This window comes from Alligator sinensis, unplaced genomic scaffold, assembly GCF_000455745.1.
Source record: "Alligator sinensis unplaced genomic scaffold, ASM45574v1 scaffold2_1, whole genome shotgun sequence".
NCBI lineage: Eukaryota > Metazoa > Chordata > Crocodylia > Alligatoridae > Alligator > Alligator sinensis.
Window position 1 is genome coordinate 94,717 of NW_005842712.1, and position 21,580 is coordinate 116,296.

General features: G+C 45.9%; 1 protein-coding gene across 1 annotated transcript in view; it reads right to left on the bottom strand.

Moving 5' to 3' along the window:
- Nucleotides 1–8,597: 8,597 nt before the first annotated feature.
- ADI1 (acireductone dioxygenase 1) overlaps nucleotides 8,598–21,580 on the bottom strand; it is a 13,953-nt gene continuing 970 nt past the window's right edge. Inside the window, exons 2-4 of the mRNA XM_006034221.3 lie at nucleotides 15,981–16,100; nucleotides 14,213–14,392; nucleotides 8,598–9,098 (exon numbers count right to left, since the gene is read on the bottom strand). Of these exons, the coding sequence (XP_006034283.1) occupies nucleotides 8,976–9,098; nucleotides 14,213–14,392; nucleotides 15,981–16,100 (423 nt within the window). The 3' untranslated portion in view covers nucleotides 8,598–8,975. The remainder of the gene's footprint in view (nucleotides 9,099–14,212; nucleotides 14,393–15,980; nucleotides 16,101–21,580) is intronic.

Consider the following 21,580-nt stretch of genomic DNA (forward strand, 5'->3'; position numbering starts at 1 on the left):
GCGGGTCCCGCCACGTCCTGCCCGCCCGCCCGCCGCTCCTGTGCGCACACCTGCCCTGCCTCGCCTCAGCGCCGGGAGGCAGCTGCTCCCCGGGGGCTGGAGGCGGTGGCGGGGCCGGGGCTCACCGAGAACCACTGCCAGTAATATAGAACAGGAAAAATCAAAAATCAATATAAACATAATAATTATACAATATAAAGAAGGAGAAAAAACAAAACAAATACAACTTGCTACCAAAATAAAATGCCGACGCTTATCCTACGTCTTAGCTCACTTATACTTATCTACAGGGAATAGAGAGGAAAAGAAAAAGTCAGAAATGGTTGGGGAAGGGGAGGGAATGCATTTTAAAATTAAAAAAGAAAAGAAAAACTGGGGGTTTTGCTACAGCAACTACTGCAATACCAGCAGGATAGGGCACCTAAGGGAATCCACTCCTACCACACCCTTGGAAGGGTCTCCTCCTGGGAGTGCAAGGAAGCCTAGGGCTTCCGATGGGACACTTAGGTGTCTGTACACCAATGCCAGGAGCTTCGAGAACAAACAGGAGGAACTGGTCCTCCTGCTAAACAACAATGACTATGATCTCATAGGGATCATAGAGACCTGGTGGGACTCCACCTATGACTGGGCCACAGGTATAGATGACTATACCCTGTACAGGAGAGATTGTGTGGAAAAAAGGGGTGGGATGTAGCTCTTTATGTCGAGGAAAGCTACACGTCCCTGCAAGCTGACACTGTCACCCAGGGAGGACGACCGGAAACCTTCTGGGTTAAAATACGTGGGGAATGTGGCACAGGGGACATAATGGTAGAAGTCTACTACAGACCTCCAAACCAAGAACAAGGGCTCAACGAGGAATTCACCAGGGAACTGGCTGAGGCTGCACACTCTTGGTGCATGGTTGTCATGGGAGACTTCAACTACCCCAACATCTCATGGGAAGAGCACTCGGCCAAATCTAAACAGTCACAAAGCTTTCTCACGTGCGTGAACGAGCTCTACCTGACTCAAGAAGACTATGGACCAACAAGAGGTAAAGCACTGCTGGATCTGGTACTGGCTAAAGGGGGTGATCTAGTCAGTGACCTAAGAATCAAAGGAAAGCTGGGAGACAGTGACCACAAGCTGATCTCTTTTACTATCCATCGCAAAGCTGGCAAGTCAGTTGGCAATGCAGAAGTCCTTAACTTTTGGAAAGCTGACTTTGACAAGCTCAGGAGGCTCATTGTTGAGGCCCTAAGGGACCATGATGACAGGGAGGGGAGTTCAGGACAAGTGGTTGCTCCTTAAGGGAGTGATCCTGAAAGCACAAGGGATGTCCATCCTATCTCAGAGGAAAGGGAGCAACAGGCACAGCAACCCCCTTGGCTCAGCAGGGAACTCATGAACCTCCTACACCTAAAAAGAGAGGCTTATAAAGGATGGAAGACAGGAATCACCACAAAGGAGGAGTATTCTCCACTAGTCCGTATCTGTAGGGAGCGAACCAGGAAGGCCAAGGCTGCAACAGAACTTTACCTGGCTACACGTATCAAGGACAATATAAAGTCCTTTTTCAGATATGTGGGGAGTCAGAAGAAAAGCAAGGATAACATTGGACCCCTGCTAAACCAAATGGGACAACTCATAACTGACACCCAGGAAAAAGCCAACCTGCTTAATGGGTATTTCGAATTGGTTTTTCACCAACCCAAAGGGCCAGCCCTGCCTAACATGATGCGGGATGGCCAGGGTGAGGGTGAATTTATACCCAGCATTGGTGTAGACCTTGTAAAGGAAAACCTTGAGAGACTGGACACCATCAAGTCAGGTGGTTCTAACAGATTGCATCTCCAAGTACTTAAGGAGCTGGCAGGTGTCATAGTCCAGCTACTGGCAAAGATATTTGAAAACTCATGACACTCAGGTGAAGTACCCAAGATTGGAAGAAGGCCAGTGTGGTACCCATCTTCAAGGAAGGGAGGAAAGTAGATACGGAGAACTACAGGCCAATCAGCTTGACCTCAATCCCTGGAAAGATTCTAAAAAAAATTATCAAAGAGACCATTCTTGACATGCTGGCTGATGGCAACATCCTGAGGGACAGCCAGCACAGGTTTGCTGCGGGTAGGTCTTGCCTGACCAATCTCATCTCATCTCCTTCTATGATCAGGTGACCTATCACCTGGACAAGGGAGAAGAAATTGACATCATATATCTGGACTTCAAAAAAGTCTTTGATCTGGTGTCCCATGATCTCCTCATGGAAAAAGTGGCCAACTGCAGCCTCAGCTACATCACAGTCCGATGGCTGGGGAATTGGCTCTGAGGCCAGACCCAGAGAGTGGCAGTCTACAGAAGTGAATCATCATGGTGCTACGTGACCAGTAGTGTCCCCAAGGCTCTGTCCTTGGAACTGTTCTCTTTAACATCTTTATTAATGATGTGGACACCGGTGTCAGAAGTGGACTGGCCAAGTTCGCCGATGACACTAAACTCTGGGGTAGGGTGTCCACACTCGAGGATAGGCTGGTGATCCAGGCTGACTTAGGCTCAGAAAATGGGTGGATGAAAACGTGATGGCGTTCAACACCAAAAAATGCAAGGTACTCCACCTTGGGAAAAAAAAACCCGCAGCATGCTTATAGGCTTGGCAGTGCTACGCTTGCTAGCACCACAGCCAAAAGAGACTTAGGTGTCATGATTGACCACAACATGAATATGAGTCACCAATGTGATGTCACAGTTGGTAAAGCGAGCAAACCTCTGGCTTGCATCCATAGATTTTTCTTAAGCAAATCCCAGGATGTCATCCTCCTGCTGTACTCGGCCTTGGTGAGGCCGCAGCTGGAGTACTGCATCCACTTCTGGGCTCCACAATTTTAAAAGGATGTGGAGAAGCTTGAGAGAGTCCAGAGGAGAGCCACGCGTATGATCAGAGGGCAGGAGAATAGGCCTTATGATGAGAGGCTGAGAGACATAGGACTCTTCAGCCTGGAAAAGCACAGGCTCAGGGATGACCCGGTGGCTACCTATAAGTATATAAGGGGTGTACATCAGGATCTAGGGGAATGCCTGTTCACCAGAGTGCCCCAAGGGATGACAAGGTCCAACGGTCACAAACTTCTCTAAGACCATTTTAAGTTGGACATAAGGAAAAACTTCTTTACTGTCTGAGCCCCCAAGGCCTGGAACAGACTCCCTCTAGAGGCAGTGCAAGCTCCCACTCTGGACTCTTTTAAGAAACATTTGGATGCTTATCTTGCTGGTATCCCTTGACCCTAGCTGACTTCCTGTCCCTTGGGCAAGGGGCTGGACCCGATGATCTTCCAAGGTCCCTTCCAGCCCTAATGTATATGAAATATATGAAATCATATAACATATTCTTCCAGATGACTTACAGGGAAATATAATAGGAACCACTTAGTTTCCATCTCCATCAGAATTATGACACAAGGGACCCAGTTAGCAGAATTTTCCCTTTCCTTGACCCATTACAACATCATTGCAGTTTCATATATCAGCTAAAGTTGCAAAACTTATAACTGAGCTTGCTACAAGTGCAGGCATAGCTGAAATATAAATGTAGCTCTAACCTGCTGGTGAAAATCAAAAGAAAACCCACTGGTTTGCCAAAACCAGACATAAGTGTCGCCCTAGTTAAACATATTTTATAAACTATGGAAACCAGTGCTTCTGGCACCTTTAACCATTGTTTTGCTTACCCCTGGTCTCAATAAAATTGTGTTAAAAGCACCAGCATCCAGTCTTCAAATACTTTTTCTACAGTTGCTGTTGTTGGTGGAGTTACCATTGGTGGACCTGTAATAACAGCAAGAAATGCTCCTAAAATTGTTAGTCCCTACTAGGCTCATGGGGTGAATGAGGCCTGGGACACTAGAGGTTACATCTTTTCTGCTGCAGCCTTTCAGCTGGAGTTTTTTTTATGCAGCACTGTTGTCCGTTTATTTTATTTTCCAGGGGGAAAAGATAAAAAATTACCACAAACTAAGGGATCTGCATTTTTCCCTCATTACATGTTTTCCTACTGGTTCTTGGTGTGACCTTATCTAGTGCCATATGACATGCCGAAGATCCCAAATGGGGGTACTGGGAAAATGAGAGGGAATGCATCAGAGCTTTTATGGTCATATTGCTGTTTTCTCCCAAATGAAGGGATTCCTGATTTTTCTGCTCCAAAAACACAAGTTATTTGCTTTTAAAGTAATACTTTTAAAAACTTTGTATCAGTAGCAAGTCATTTATTCTCAGTAGGTCATCCACTGTTGGTGGGACCGGTCACATATTCATCTAATTATTTCTATTAATTTCAATAAAGGGAAAAACATCCCAAATACATTTGTCTGTACTTCTCAATATCATTTCTCTCATTTATACATACAAATCCCGGATTCTGCAAAACTTGTCCACATACTCCCACTAAAGTTAATGAGGATAGTCACAAGGCTAAAGTCAAGCGTGTTTGTCCCTGACAGTATAGTATATATTTATCAAAAGTATATTAAAAGTGCTGCTACTGATTAAACCAATGCACAGACAATGATCACTTGAGACGATGCTGTGGTTGCAAGACTCAGCTTTGAGTTCAACCATGTTTTACCCCTCTTTCCAATCACACTTTCTTTAAGAAGCTGATCTGGGTTCTCCTTTTATACTAGGTAAGTTTTCAAAGGACTTTTGGTTTGTATTTGTAATTAGTATCTTGTCTTACTCTTAAATTGAAATGTGCAGGCTGTCATTGTTCCTGTATTTGTATTTATCTTCAAATCTGGGTAAAGAACAATGGTGAGGGAACAAATAAAAGAAAATTTATTAGAAAATTTGGTTTAGCTTGAGGCATGTTTAAACTTTAAATGTCTTTCTCTAGATTGGGTAGAAACAAAAAACAATTTGTACTTCAAGATGCTTGTTCATTCAGAGGTTAGGCCATCTCCTGTCATCTTAGGTTGCCATTCATAAATATTACTTGTGGTAAGGTCTATATTACCTACCTAACTCAGCTGGAACCACTGTATACACTTGCTTCTGGAGATTTTCTTCTCAGATTCTGCTTAAGAAAAGACTTACTGGATTTCCCCATGTGATAACTAATACATAGGCAATTGCTTCCATGTTGCTATGCTGCTAATACTGTATCTTGTAGTATATCTATAAAAACTATTTATATCTGTGTTAGCAGGCTCTTACTGTAGTAGGGGATCCACAGCTACAAAACCGTGGAGGGCCATTTTTAGGTGTTCCAAATGAGAGAAGTGGATCTCATTTCCTTCTACGACCAGGTGACCTATCACCTGGACAAGGGAGAAGAGATTGATGTCATATATCTTGACTTCAAAAAAGCCTTCGATCTGGTGTCCCATGATCGCCTCTTGGAGAAACTGGCCAATTGTCGCCTTGGGTCCTCCACGATCCGCTGGCTGGAAAATTGGCTCCGGGGTCGGACCCAGAGGGTAGTAATCGATGGAAGTCACTCATTGTGGTGTCCTGTGACCAGTGGGGTCCCCCAAGGCTCTGTCCTTGGACCCATACTGTTCAACATCTTCATTAATGATGTGGACACTGGAGTCAGAAGCGGACTGGCCAAGTTTGCCGATGACACCAAACTTTGGGGCAAAGCATCCACACCAGAAGACAGGCGGGTGATCCAGGCTGACCTGGACAGGCTCAGCAAATGGGCGGACAAGAATCTGATGGTGTTCAACGCCGATAAATGCAAGGTTCTCCACCTTGGGAAAAAAAACCCGCAGCATCCTTATAGGCTCGACAGTGCTATGTTGGCTAGCACTATGGAAGAAAGAGACTTGGGGGTCATCATTGACCACAAGATGAACATGAGCCTGCAATGCGATGCGGCGGCTAGTAAAGCGACCAAAACGCTGGCTTGCATCCATAGATGCTTCTCAAGCAAATCCCGGGACGTCATTCTCCCCCTGTACTCGGCCTTAGTGAGGCCGCAGCTGGAGTACTGTGTCCAGTTTTGGGCTCCACAATTCAAAAAGGATGTGGAGAAGCTTGAGAGAGTCCAGAGAAGAGCCACGCGCATGATCAGAGGTCAGGGAAGCAGACCCTACGATGACAGGCTGAGAGCCCTGGGGCTCTTTAGCCTGAAAAAGCGCAGGCTCAGGGGTGATCTGATGGCCACCTACAAGTTTATCAGGGGTGACCACCAGTATCTGGGGGAACGTTTGTTCACCAGAGTGCCCCAAGGGATGACGAGGTCGAACGGTCACAAACTACTTCAAGATCGTTTCAGGCTGGACATAAGGAAGAATTTCTTTACTGTCCGAGCCCCCAAGGTCTGGAACAGCCTGCCACCGGAGGTGGTTCAAGCGCCTTCATTGAACACCTTCAAGATGAAACTGGATGCTTATCTTGCTGGGATCCTATGACCCCAGCTGACTTCCTGCCCTTTGGGCAGGGGGCTGGACTCGATGATCTTCCGAGGTCCCTTCCAGCCCTAATGTCTATGAAATCTATGAAATTTGGTTTAGAGTTTGGGGCCATAGCCCCAAGGGGACTCTACAATGGCAACATTCACCATGACCACCCGGCTCAGCTCCTGGAATGGAAGTTAGACAAATTCAAGTTAGATGCCTAAATTCTCTGTCCAATGCATGACAAGAGTCAGAAGCCTAGACTGCTGAGTACAGACAGCCGGCACAATAAGCAAGAGAATTCAGTATTTGCTTTTATCAAATTTGGCCAGAGTTCTTGTCTGAATTGTGTACCTGCAGCCCTTGAGGTTAGTATCACAAGGAAGCTGGGGATTTATGGAATGTTCCTGCTCCTGGGCTTGTGTGTCTGTCTTTTGAACATGGACGACTGACTTACTTTCCCCTAAACATGTAGGGGTGACCACCTGTTACATAGTAGCCAGAGTATTTGATGAGGAAGAAATGGGAGAACTGGGTTTTAGTCTCCCATCAAACCTTTGGTAGAATCTCTACCCACCAGGCTATAACTTAGTTTGTGATGGGGATGCAGTTAGCCACTCCTGTTAAAGCTGTGCCAGTGTAGAAATAAAAGCAACATTTACAGGGTAAAGCAAGAGAAAGTATGTTCCTATTTTGAGAGAGTCCCTAGAAAGGATATGCTGCATTCCTAAACTGCTTATGCATTTTATGTAATGCCTTTTTAATGCAATGAGTAGGTCTAAATACAAGTACCCCAAAATACTCTGTGGTTTGTTGTTTAAGGCATTCTAAGAAGTGGAAATATGGGTTTAAATCTCCTCAGGCAGAGGACTGAATTAAACCTAGGCCTGCTACATTTGGGTGAGTGTTACAACTACTAAACAAGCATTTAAATCCCTCATGTACAGCATTTTAAAAGAAAGAGGTAGCTATCGCAGCAGCCCTCAGTGCAAGACTTGTATGCACTATGTTGCTTCTACCAACAAATTCTGGGAGGGGGTGAGACTAAGAGCAAGAAAACTGTTAGAGCACATGTACACCAGTGCAGCTACTGCCAAATGTGAACAGCTCCACTTCACTGGCTGTGCTGGCAGGATGTGAAGTGCAAAGGTATTAAAGGGTCTTAGCTGGCAGAAAGTTTGGGTATGTCTATATGTGCCTTCTGTAATTTGTAAGTGATAGCAGAAGCCTCCTCTCAGTTGGAGAAATGATTCCCTGGTGTCAGGAGAGCTGTGAATGTAGCACACTCCTCAGCTCTTCCAACACCAGACTCTAGGTTAGGTTGTAATGGAGTATTGTTAGTCCTCAGCAGTTCTGGAACAGACACAGTTTCTAGGTAGTTTAGATTAGACTACCCTCTTACTCTGTAAGACAGGTGCCATACAAAGAGAGGAACATGTGCTGTTTCAACTCACCACTGCAACTCTTAAGATTAGTAATAATGCAGCTTTTCTTCAAACCTGCTACTTCATTTTCAGAAACAGCATTCATGGTAACAAGAATACCCAAAGTCTTTATAAGACTGAGGAATGATGAAAAGTCATCACTTTCTAAGAAAGGGATTTTGGCAACTGGATAAATCTTGATAATAGTGTGGGTAGGCAGAATCAACCTCATCCTTACTACATTCTGAAGATTCCTATCTGCTCCAGATCTACTACCAGATCAACTGCATCTATGACCTTGCAGAGTCATGGAGAGCTGTGTACTGAACATACTGACAAGTTTCCTCTTTATAGCAAAAATGTAGGCAAAACCTTTATTGCTGAGGTTTATTACACTAATCCTTCCTGATTGAAAGATCACCATTTCACAGCTAGGGAAGTTGGGGCACCGAGAACTACTAGTTTGTCACACATTACAGAGCAAGTCTGTGGCAGGGCTAGGAATAGAAACCAGTGAATACAGATACAGAAACACTGGGCTTGACTACATGAGAGGCTACTGCGCAGTAACCAGAGTTACTGCACAGTTGCACCAGTGAATATCTGTTAAGTGATGCTACTGCACAGTAGCCTAATAATACTGTGCAGTAGCATATTAGCACTGTCAGTGCTGTGACACGCTACTGCACAGTATTATTTGACTACTGCATGGTCAGCATCTTGTGCAGATGCGCCCACTGTTATTCAGTGGGTTGCCAAAGTCCAGACATGAAGAAGGCAACAAACATTCAAATGAGAAAAATCAGTTTATTAATACTCTCTCCAAGAGCAAATCACTGCAATGCACTGTTACAAAAATCACAGGTCTATGCATCAGGGTAGGACTTGGTAAATTGCTTGTAAAGGTCCTGATTTGCTAATTCATCTTATAAAGATTCTTAGAGAAAATGAAGCAGGAATTATATAATTGAATACAATGTTCTGTAGTTTGCTAGCAGCCATTCATAATTCAATGAATATAAAGGGTTATCCACTACTCCCAGCCCATCATCCCAAAATAAGCGTTAGAGCATTTGGAAAATGGAAGCAGAACACGTCCTACAGTGAAAAAGTCACTGTTTACATTCTGCTCGGGCTCTGTGATGTTCCACATACTACACCCCAGAGAGCATTACTGCACTGCCTGTTCCATAAACTGCAGGTACTGTCTTCGAGCAGGGAAGTGGTCAGCTGGCCGGTTGTATGGTGTCCAGATGGGCTCTCCAGCAAACAGTCTCATTGCCTTGACATAATTCTGGTGAGAGAAAACAAACTGGTACTAGCATGACAGCTCCTTTGGAAAGAAGTTAATTCAAAAGCTAAGCTTAATGGGTGCATCTACCCATGTGCTTTACCGCAGTGTTGACAATTAGCTCTGCAGTAAAGTGTCATGGTCCACACGTGCACCTGTATTAAGGTGCAGTAAGTTAATTAACTCTGCTGTTGAAGAGTACTGTCAGGGTCTGATGTGCTGAAATGCACATGTAGATGGAAATAGGCTGGATGGGGCACGAGGGTGCTAAAGTGCAAGGGCTGCCTGCCACCTAGCTCTGCACTTTAGCACCCTTGTACCTCAGCTGGCCACTCTGCTGATTGATACCATCACCCAGGACTCAGGGCTTACCCTCCGGGCCTCCTGCCAGCCTAGGGCTCCTCTGCCCCGGCTCATACTGCTGTAGTCCTGGGCATCCATGCAGACTCTGTGCCTGGGACCAGCTGACTCCAATGTAAACTGCGCTGAAGTTTATCACGTCGTTTTAATGGCATATGTAGATGCACCCAATGGTTTCTGTAAAGTTATAGTAATAATTTGCAGTCCCATAGCATCTTTCAGTGCCTATCTAGATAGTTTAATAGCCTCATGTGACCCCAATGTTTCCATTGTGCTTAAATGCTCCGGAGTGATGTTACAATGGCACTCAACAGTTGTAATGGGTCTAAATCCAGATTTCTTCCAGAGGAGACTAAATGGGATTAAGGCTAATATAGGCACCTACATTCCAAACAGCAATTCAGATTAACCCCACTTCGCAAACCACAAGACATATCAGGTATTGCAGACATATTGCATATTATTTGGCATATCCATTTTAGATCACAAGGATCCCTAGAGTCCCACCTTTTGCTAACAGACCACAGAAAGGCAGCATATAAATCAAATTGACTGCCTGAAAATTCCCTAGACACCCAGAGCTTTTGCTTCTGTGCATGCGAAGTGATCCAGTTTGATTGTCTAGGCCAGGGGTGGGCCAAATATGGCCCACAGGCCGCATTCAGCCCATCAGGCCATTCTGTCTGGCTCATGGGGCTCCTAAAAATTTAGAAAATTAATATTTATTTGCTCCTGGCAGCCTGTCAAAGATGACAGAAGTGAAGGGCAGTAGGGCCCAGGGAGAGTCCGCAGCAGGACTGAGCAGCCCAGCCCTGCCTCACCCCCAGCCATTTCCCTGCTTCCCTGCCCCCACATTGCTCTAGCACCACTTGGTTCCCAGCTGCATCGCCACCAGGGAGCAGGGGGCCACCCGGTACCATGGGCCCAGGAGCACGAGGGGGTGTGCATGTGTGTTGGCTTGAAAACAGCATTTAAAGGTCAGTTTTTTGGGGAATTGGCTTATAGGTATAGATATATGCATTATAAGGGGTCAAGATGGGTAGCAGGGGTTAATTAATTTCTAAAGAGCCGGGGTTTCACACACAGAATTCTATATAGCCCTGGAAGCAGACAGGCTGTCTCGCACGACAAGGCCAACAGATGGACACAGCCTGAGAATTTAGGGGGCATGCCATAACACCAGATCACAGCCTTCAAGGCAGACACGTTGTCTAACACAACAAGGACACATAGCCTGGGAACCAAGGAATTATGCACCATACTGTCCAATAACACGAGAGAAGTGACACCAGCAACTAGGCTTGAAAGCATCAAGGGGGCCTGAGTCCCGGTTTGGGGGCAACAGACCAAATTAGGAGAAGGCCCAAAAGGCGACTTGGATGTGTGACCACAGAGAGAGAACCAACCAGAGATAGCCACGGATGAAGAGTCATCAGGAGTCATCAAGGTGGAAGGAGAATACAAAAGCAGAGACTTGAGATTAACAAAGGGTCCCTCTCTTTGTCCCATCCCTCCCTGTTCCTTCTTGATCCTCCTTCTCTTCCTCTCTGTCCCTCCCTGTCTTGCTCCCTGAGAGGGGTCCCTATCCCCATCCCCATCCTCCAGAAAAGGTCCCCGAGGCCACCATGGACCAAGGACATACCAGCAGCCTGTCTCATGCACCCCACTGGAGGGGGGCTGTGGGCCTCAGGATCCCACCTCCAGACTGCTGACACCTAAGAGAAAGAGCCTCAGAGTGGAGCCTGCATCCTAACCAGATGTACTTTGACTCTAATGACAACCCTAGGATTGGTAGATATAGAATTGTTTGATTGTTTGTATTGTTGTTTTTTTGTTATCATTCTGTATCAATAAACTAGGCTATCATCAACTGGCAGGTGTTGTGGTCGGTCTGAGGGTTGTGCTCTTCCGGAAGAAAGGTAGAAGGGCTGGGTCCAAATCCAGTTCCAACAGAGTACATACATGTGTGTAGGCAGGGGCAGTGTGCGTGTGCGTGTAGGCAGGGGCAGTGTGTGTGTGTGTGGGTGTGTTTGTAGGGTGAGTCCCACACACATACCCCACCATACACAGGCACCCACTCCCCCACACTGCCACACACGCAGCCACCCTCCCCTCACACATATCCCCCTACAAACTCCATGCCCACCCACACCCCACATATCCACACACACATGCTCCCTCACCCACATACCTATCTACTCCCCACAACCACCCCACATACACCCACACCCTCTCCCACACCCCCACACAGCCAGAGTCCTCCACAAACCTATACCCACCCCCCCACTATATACAAGAATAAGACTTCATTTTAAGCTATTGTGCAATCACCGCTATGTGCACTACACAAACACATGTAAATCAGGACAAAAATATTTTTTGAAATCAAATTAATGGAAGTTGTAGTACATGTTTGATTTTTAGAATATAATCTGGTACGTTACTGGTTCTGAGATGGCAAAACCGCTTGCTGAAAGGAGTACGTTTGGGGGCAAGAGGAGGAACTTCTGATGGCAAAGGTCAGGGGTTAGGGGGCGGGACTTCCGGTCACAAGATGGCAGCCAAGGGGTGGGGCACCTGTCAAGGGGTGGGGCTACCCATGTGGGCCTCGACATCTTGCCAAAACTCAGTAAGGGGCCCTCTCCTGAAATAATTGCCCGCCCCTGGTCTAGGCATCTAGCTCCAATGCAGATTCCATTTCAGTCCGGATTAGTTCTGGGGTGACACCAAAGTCATCAGAGGAGCTGATAAGTATGCACAGAACATGCCCAACACCGATCCACCACAATGAGTTGTGCTCAAAAACACTCCCACTGTCACAGCCCACCTTTTGCACAAGAGCCTCGTGTTAGAACACGTGCCCAGTAAATGAGACACCTGGGATTTGGGCCCTCCTCAGCCTGAGTGGATTGAAACTCACATCTCCCAGAAGCCTGTCCTAATTGCCAAACTACTGACTAGCGAAGCAAGGCAATTTATGCATTTTAAGTTAGTCATTGAATAAATTCAGATATAATCCTGGGAGTTGAGACCTAAGGAATGCCTATGTGTAGGTGCCTCTAGGATCAAATTGGATCTCATCAATGCTACATTACAGACTTCACCACATTCTCAAAAATCCTGGGAGGCAGACAGAGCATTATCTCCTTCCTAGGTGCATTCTAGAAACACCTGCTGGATCAGGAATTGCAGGTTAGATAGAGAAACAGCTATTTTGTGGATTCAGTTGTGGCTCAGGCATGTTCAGCATCATCAAAAAATGGGAGTTTCTGAGTAATTCAGGCATCTAAGGGTGCATCTAGATGAGACGCTAGTGCACTATCATTATTGAACATTTATTTAGTACTTGCTAATACTTGTGCTTGCAAATCCAGCAGGTGTTTCTAGAATGCATCTAATGAAGGAGATAATGCTCTGCCTGCCTCCCAGGCGTCTTGAGAACGAACTTAAGTCTGTAATATACTATTGATCAGATCCAGTCTGATCCCATAGGCACTTAGTTTACACCTACACTTGTATCAGCAAGTACTAAACAAATGTGCTGTAACTGGAGTTACTGTACAGTAGCACCAGTGAACGCATTTTAGATCACGCTACTGCGCACTAGCTTAATAGGACTGCGCAGTAGCATTTTAGCACTGTCTGTGCTGTGATATGCCACTGCACAGTATTTTTTTGGCTTCTGTGCCATCAGCATCTTGTGTAGATGCACATTAAGGTTCCTAACTGATAAAAAAAATTGTGGCACCTGTGGAATTTGTGGCAGCTGAGCTGAGTTCGGAGGATGGAAAATTTAAAATTAAATCCCTAAATTGGGAGTTAAGTGGGGCAGCAGCAGTTAAGCTCTTTTGTGGCTCTGACCCACAACACCTTTGGTTTTGTCTACACTAGAACAAAGCCCAAATTGGAAGCTGGTGTAGTTCACCCAGTGTGGACATACAAAGCAGACATTTGCACCAAAGGAGCTTTTCTCCTTTTATATGCAGAGCACCACTACTACTAGCCTAACTACTGATTCAAGGATATTCTCATTCTTGGACTTTTCTCCCACCTTTGCAGGATGGAAACAGTTTCACAGACACACACAGAGAGTCTTAATCACAGGAAGATGAGAGTTCCACAGAGGCCAAGGCTGTACCCCAACCTCATATTACCATTTATATCCCAAGCCTCCTCTCAGATCAAAGATCAATGTGCAGTTCATTGCAGAGCCAGGAGGTAACACAGCTTATGTGACTATCAGGGTTGGTTTTAGTCACTGGACAATGTTCCCCTTCTTATATTTAGTTTAGGGCTCCTAAATGACACCTGCAGTAGACACAGGCATGTTCTTGCTATCCACAGAAAAGACACACGACAAAGCAGTTTAAGATCCCTTACACTGCTCTACCTTCAGCATGGATGGATCAGTCTCTGTAACTCAATCAGTTATGGTGGCACTGTGTATGATAGACAGCAGTGCAGACTGGATTTGGACCATACAGTGATTTCATGCAAGACAAAGAACAGATAGTGGATGACAAATGGCTCTCAGCCACTGCTGATGAGCTAGATCTGGATAACTGAGAAAAATTCAAGTCTCTGATTCAGTAAATCAGTTAGTATTCCTCACATTTCTGGTATAATAGTTTGATAATGAACTGCAAATCCTAATGTATTTAGTCACTAATCTGAAATATAAATGTTAACACTTGTTAAAATAGCTTTATGTCATATACGAAAATATACGACCATAAGATATAAAGGCATATACAAACATTTTCATCCAGCGTAAATCGGTGATATATGCCAGCAGGAAGAGTTATCATGTCTCCCTTTTGCATGAAAATCCGGATCCACTTGTCATCTTTGTCTCGAACATCAAAGTAACCACTTCCTTCAAGGATGTAGCGAATTTCCTCATCCAGGTGTAAATGTTCTTCATAAAATATTTTTATCTAGGTTGGAAAGAAAGAAGTTTCTTTTTTTAAATTTGCTGCAAAGATGAATAAGTTTAAGTATGACAATTCTACCAGTGCCTGTGAGATTTTTCAAAGGAGTCTAGAAAGATATAAAACACTTTCTAAAAGTATTATTGGTACACTAACTAATGCACAAAACTATGTTAACTGAACAGAAAGTCCAAACCAGGTTTACCAGGAAAGCATCCATCAGGAGCTGGATATTTATCTTGGATACACACAAAAAAGATACAGCAAGACTTCCTGCATGTTATACAGGAAAAAGTAGCTCTGCCACCTACAGTATCTAATCTTCTGGTTGGTCTTGAAAGCAATGCCAAATGGGTTGCCTGATGCAGTGCTTCATATTGCCAACAAGAGACATAACCAAGGATATTTTCTGTCACTACATGGAACTCTCTAGGCAATTTATGAGCTATAATGCTGGGCCTTTAAGGGGTTCCTATCCAACTTGTCAGGAGGTGAAAAAACCCTGCAATGAACACAGTGGGTCAGAAAAAGTGATAAATGAACAAGTTCCTCAAGGCTTCAAGACGGATATTGAATATCCCACTTAAAGCTGGAATGGCACATCAGTGTACATAGCTGATGAGGAAGGACTTTCATTCTGAAATGCTTAACTGAGAACTTGACAGTATTCATACTGATCTGTTTTAAAGCAATCAAGATATTAGTCCCCAAATTAAAGTATTTCTCATTTGGGGAACTGCAAACACCCCTCAAACTGGTCAAGTGTTCAGCACACTTCAACCTTAAAAAACAAAAACCTAACGAGGGGGGTGGGGAGGAGGGGGGTACAGTTTTTACATAGATATTCCATAAAGTACACTTAGCTCTAGGGGTGTTTCAATTTCCAAAACTGCAAAATAAGCATGCTCACACATTACTTCATATGTATGGGAGGTCACAAATCTTCAAAATGAATTTGGCAAAGTTCCAGTTCCCTCTGATGGTGATTATATTAAAATATTTTTGTCACTTAAAATCAATCACCTTGACAACCAAACAAAGAGAAGGAAGAGTAGCCTCCTATTTTTCTGGGAACACCAAGACATTACTTAAAATACTACCAGGTGGTTTGTTACTTTCAGTTAAAATTACTGCTATGTATCAGCACAGCAATGACCAAAACTAAGCTTGCTGTTATGAAGTTCACTGGGCAAAGTTTTGCCAAAATCCCCAACTGGCAATCATCTGACCTTAATTTGGATGATATTCTCACAGGGCTTACTAGTATTTGTAGGGCTTTGTACATGCCTTAGTCTCAACATGACAAATGAGAACTGCTGTTAGTATGAGAACTATACTAAAAGGCATCAGGTATAAAGCTACTAAAGGGAAAGTAACTACAACCCTCTTCTCTACCCCTGCAAAATCCTTGCTAGTTTTAACCCTGGAATCAAACCTGTCATTCTATGAAATGCAGAACATATTTTTTTAAAATAGGGGGAACATTCAATCTTTGAAGGTTGGGATCTACATGCACACTTCAAAAAACAGTGCACACTTTAATGGCAGACTTCAGAATTTATACCTTCTACAATTCAACCTACAGCAGATTTACCTTGTCTTCGTAATTTGGGAGTTTATCTTTATCTATAGTTATTATATCCATCCATGAATAGTTCCTCTCTCTCCGAATCCTTGCTAGCTCTGGGTCAGTCTCATAGTTGTCAGCATCCAACTGAGGGGCAGAAGGAAAAGAAGAAAATGAAAATATAAACATCCATAAGAGACACCCATGATCCGCACAAAGCCACCTTCAAAACCAAAGAATACCCTAATTTGTAGGCCTAGTTACTGCCTTGGCAAACGAGCCCCAGCTATGAGGCAGAGGCGGGCCCTGATTGGAGAAGAGGTCCAGCTGGAGCCCTTAGAAAGCCCTGGGAACTGAAGCATGGTGGGGATCAGATGTCAGAGAATGCAGTGGTGGATGGGTGAGGCACAGATGAGCTGCTCATGTTTGGTTGCATTCATCCAAAATGGACTGCTAGGTATCCCTGCTGCAAAGCCTGGTGTTTTCACCTACAAGGCTGGGTATGACTGAGACTTTGGCTTGACACTGAATGACTGCAGATCCCTTATGAGGGTCTGAGATTCTATGAAGTATATACAAATGGAGGTTTGAGGTGGGAGTGTAGGGGCTGGAGGAGCTCCCATTCAGACCCCTCTGGCCTCATAGCTGATCCAGAGAGCTCAGCTGTAGAAGAAACTGGTGGTGTCAGTTGCTTTTCCCTTTGAAGGTTGGACTGCTCCTAGACTAAGCATCACCTCCTGAACTGTTCCATCAAAGTCATGGCAGGTGAGACTGGGCGAGGACTGCAGCACTCTAACTGTGAGAGGGGAAAAACATACTGTGGCCACCCTATTACAGGTCACAGGCATAGGATGGAGTGATGAAATGAAGAAGTAAACAGAAGACTGCAGCTTTGGTGCCATTGCAAGGGCTTCGGCTTCTTCGACCACAGTCTGCACTTCAGAGAAAGAGGCAGCGGTTTGTTGCAAAGAGACAGCCTCCACCTCACTCCAATGGGGAAGAAGCTCTTCTCAGCCAGAATGGGTCACCTGCTTGACTGGGCTTTAAACTAAGTTTGCCAGGGGATGGGCGCACAACCACCAGTGCAAGCCCATCAAGCAATGGTCACAAAACCAACAGGTCAGGCTGCACAAGGGAATTCACTCCTACCCCAGCCCAAGGACAGGACCCTTCTAGGAGTGCAGGAAAGCCAAGAGCTTCCAATGGCAGGCTTACTTGCCTGTACACAAATGCCAGGAGCCTGGGGAACAAACAGGAGGAACTGGCCCTTCTGCTAAACAAAAATGAATACAATCTCATAGGGATAACGGGCACCTGGTGGGACTCCACCTATGACTGGACCACAGGTATAGATGGCTATACCTTGTACAGGGGGGATCGTTTTGCAAGAAAGGGCTGGGGTGTAGCTCTCTATGTGAAGGAGCTGTACACTTCCCTACAACCAGAGATGGGCACCCAAGGAGGGTGACCTGAGACCCTCTGGGTTAGAATACGGGAGGAATGTGGTGAAGGGGATATAACAGTAGGAACCTAATACAGACCTCCTCATCAGGAGGAAGAGCTTGACCATGAATTTGCTAGGGAACTGGCAGAGGCTGCACGCTCTTGGTGCATGGTTGTCATGAGCAACTTCAACTACCCTGGCATCTCATGGGAAGAGCGCTCAGCCAAATCCGATCGGTTGCGAAGCTTCCTCACTTACATTGATGAGCTCTACTTGTCTCAAGAAATCTATGAGCTGACAAGAGGTAAGGCACTGCTGGACCTGGTACTGGCCAGAGGGGATGATCTAGTGAGCAACCTGAGAATCAAAGGGAAGCTGGGAGACCGTGATCATGAGTTGATCATTTCTTCTATCCATCGCAAAGCTAGCAAATCTGTCAGCAATGCAGAAATTCTCAGCTTTAGGAAAGCCAACTTTCACAAGCTCGTGGGGCTAGTTGTCAAGGCCCTGAGAGGCCATGATCTGACAGGGAGGGGAGTCCACAGTGAGTGGTTGCTGTTTAAGGATGCAGTTCTTGAAGCACAAGGGAAGTCCATTCCAACCCATAAGAAAGGGAGGAAAAGGGCTGGGCGACCCCCTTGGTTCAACAGGGAACTCATGGACCTCCTGCACCTGAAAAGAGAAGTTTATCAAGGATGGAAGGCAGGAAACACCGCTAAGGAAGAGTATTCAGCACTGGCCCGCACTGGTAGGGAGTGAACTATGAAAGCCAAGGCTGAAATTGAACTCAAACTGGCTACAGGAATCGAGAACAACAAAAAGTCCTTCTTCAGTTATGTGGGTAGTCAGATAAAACAAGGGCAACACTGGACTCTTGCTAAACCAAATGGGGCAGCTGACAACCAACATGCAGGAAAAAGCTAATCTCCTTAACGATTACTTCGTCAATCTTCCACCAGCCCAAGGGGATCACCCTGCAAGATGCAGGATTACCAGGGTAAAGGCAAACACATGCCCATCATTGGCAAAGATCTTGTGAGGGATCACCTTGAAAGGCTGGACATCCACAAGTCAGCTGGCCAGGATGGAATGCACCCAAGAGTGCAAAGGAACTGGCTGACATCATTGCATGGCCAATGGCAAGGATATTTGAGAGCTCATGGTGCTCAGATGTTCCTGAAGATTTGAAAGAGGGCCAATGTGGTGCCTATCTTCAAGGAAGAAAGGAAAGAAGACCCAGGGAACTACAGGCCAATCAATTTGACCTCAATCCCTTGAAAGATCCTGGAAAAAATCATCAAGGAAACCATTAACAACAGGCTAACAGAAGAAACAGTCCGTGAGATAGCCAACGTGAGTTTGTTGCGAGTAGGTCTTGCCTGACCAACCTCACTTTCTTCTGTGACCAGGTGACATGTCACCTGGACAAAGGAGAAGAGGTTGATATCATATATTTGGATTTCAAAAAAGCCTTTGACCTGGTATTACATGATGTATGTCCTTATGGTAAAATTGGGAAACTGTGGCCCCAACTACTCCACAGTCTGATGGCTGGGGACCTGGCTCCGAGGTCAGACTCAGAGAGTAATAGTCTATCGAATCAAATCAACGTGGTGCATGGTGACCAGTGGCATCCCCCAGGGCTGCGTATGCAGACCTTTACTCTTTAATATATTTATAAGTGATCTGGACTCAGATGAAGTGTGGCCAGGGCAGCACGAAGCTTCCAGCGGCAGACAGCTTTCGTGCATGGCCCTGCTGTACCCTGCCGTGCCAGTTGCACATACTGAGCTCTGGAGAGCCTGAGAAAATTGGCAATCCATGGTTTTCCATGGGAATTGGAAAACCAGGATCCCTGCATGTCCCAGGGATCCTGGTTTTCCGTTTCCCTTGTGGTCCCAGGGATCCTGGTTTTCCATTTCCCACAGAAAAACAGAGAAAACCATGGATTTCCCATTTTTATCAGAGAAAACACAGAGTGCTCGGCTGGCTGGAAACCCTCAGTGCTCCCAGCCACCTGCAAACCTCCCCGCTCTCTCAGCCCCCAGCCAGCTTCTGATATATGCCAGCAGGAAGCATTATCATGTCTCCCTTTTCCATGAAAATCCAGATCCATTGGTCATCTTTGTCTTGTGGAAGAAGAAAACCCCAGGCCTTAATCTCTGCTGACTTCTTGAGTTAGTGCATTATCTGCTAATGATTGCTTTTTCCCCTATTTTGCAATCTGCTCTTTCTCCCGCCCTTTTCCCCTTGTTGAGCTGAGTAGACCTATAAGGTCAATAGGTCAAATCACAGTCTATGCCCTCTTGCAACTTTCTGGTTCAAATCCGTTTTTCTTTGACTTGTTATATCTTGTGTCATGTGACCTGAATTGAAACATAAAAGGCTTGCTTCAATTGTCTGTTGGGGGGAGGCATGCGGGACTGATAAGAGGAAGTTCTGTCTGTCCGGTGCTCTCCCCAGCAGCTGCTTGTAAATAAAGGTCTCCGACAACTTCGTGACCAAACAATAGAGTGAAGCCTGTTTCTTCCACAGTCTCGAATGTCAAAGTAGCTGCTTCTGTTGAGGATGTTATTGATTTTGATCATACCGGTGTAAAAGTTCCTTGTAAAATATTTTTATCTAGGTTATCTAGGTTAGAAAGAAAGAAGTTTCTTTTTTTTAATTTGTTGCCAGCAGAAATAAGTCTAAGTATGACAATTCTACCAGTGCCTGTGAGACTTTTCAAAGGAGTCCAGGAAGATACAAAACACTTTTAAAAAGTATTATTGGTACACTAACTAATGCACTAAACTATGTTAACTGAACAGACGGACCAAGTCAGGTTTAGCACTCCGGCCAGGATGGGGGTTGTAGCCAGCCGAGCACTCTGGCCGGGAGCAGGCAGGCTGCAAACCCCCTCCCAGCCCAGCCAGCTGCAAACCCTGTGTCACAAACGCTGTGCTCCCTGCCCTGCTGCCCTCCCCCAGGCTCTCCAGAGCTCAGTGTGTGCGACTGGCACAGCGGGGCCATGCACGAAAGCTGCCTGCTGCTATAAGCTCCGTGCTGCCCTGGCTACACTTCCTCTGTGTGCACAGGGGCAGTGCACATCCACCTTGTCCCCACCACCCACACAGATCTGGGGACATGGGTCTCCCCTACCCCTCCGGAGTGCACACTGCCACTGGGAGCTGGCCCCGCCTGAGCCTGCAGCAGGCAGCAGCAGGGGGGCAGCCCGCTCGTGCTCCTGCTGTAGCAGCAACCGCTGCCTTCCACTGGGGCAGGGGGCTGCGGACCTGGGTCCCTGGCTCTATAGCCCTGGCAGCTGGGGGGCAGGGGCTGTGGGGGTGGAGTCAGCGACAGCAGCAGGGCTGTGGGGGGCATTTAATTTTAACCACGGCTTTTGGGATTTTTATCAAGAGAATTTACAATTTTTTTATCAGAGAATGTGTGATTTCTTATCACAGAAAACCAGGATCTCTTACATGAGCCACCAGTGCGATGCCACAGTTGGCAAAGGAAACAAAACTCTGGCTTGCATCTACTAATGCATCTCAAGCAAGACCCAGGAAGTCATCCTCCCACTTTACTCGGCTTTGGTGAGGCTGCAGCTGGAGTACTGCATCCAATTCTGGGCTCTACAATTTAGAAACGATGTGGAGAAGCTTGAAAGAGACCAGAGGAGAGCCACGCGCATGATTAGAAGACAAGAGAGAAGGCCTTACAAGGAGAGGCTGAGAGCCATGGGACTCTTCAGCCTGGAGAAGGGAAGGCTCAGGGGTGACTTGGCGGCAGCCTGCAAGTATATAAGGGGTGTGAACTAGAAACTGGGAGAACGTCTGTTCACCAGGGCACCCCAAGGGAAGACAAGGTGCAATGGTCACAAACTGCTGGAAGACTGTTTTAAGCTGGACATAAGGAAAATCTTCTTTACTGTCCAAGTCCCTAGGGCCTGGAACAGATTCCCCCCAGAAGTGGTGCATGCATCTACTCTGGTCACTTTCAAAAAACACTTGGATGCCCATCTTGCTGGGATCATTTGATTAAAAATCCCAAAATCCGTGGTGAAAATTAAATGCCCCCCACAGCCCTGCTGCTGTCGCTGACTCCACCCCCACAGCCCCTGCCCCCCAGCTGCCAGGGCTATAGAGCCAGGGACCCAGGTCCGCAGCCCCCGGCCCCAGTGGAAGGGCGCAGTTGGGCA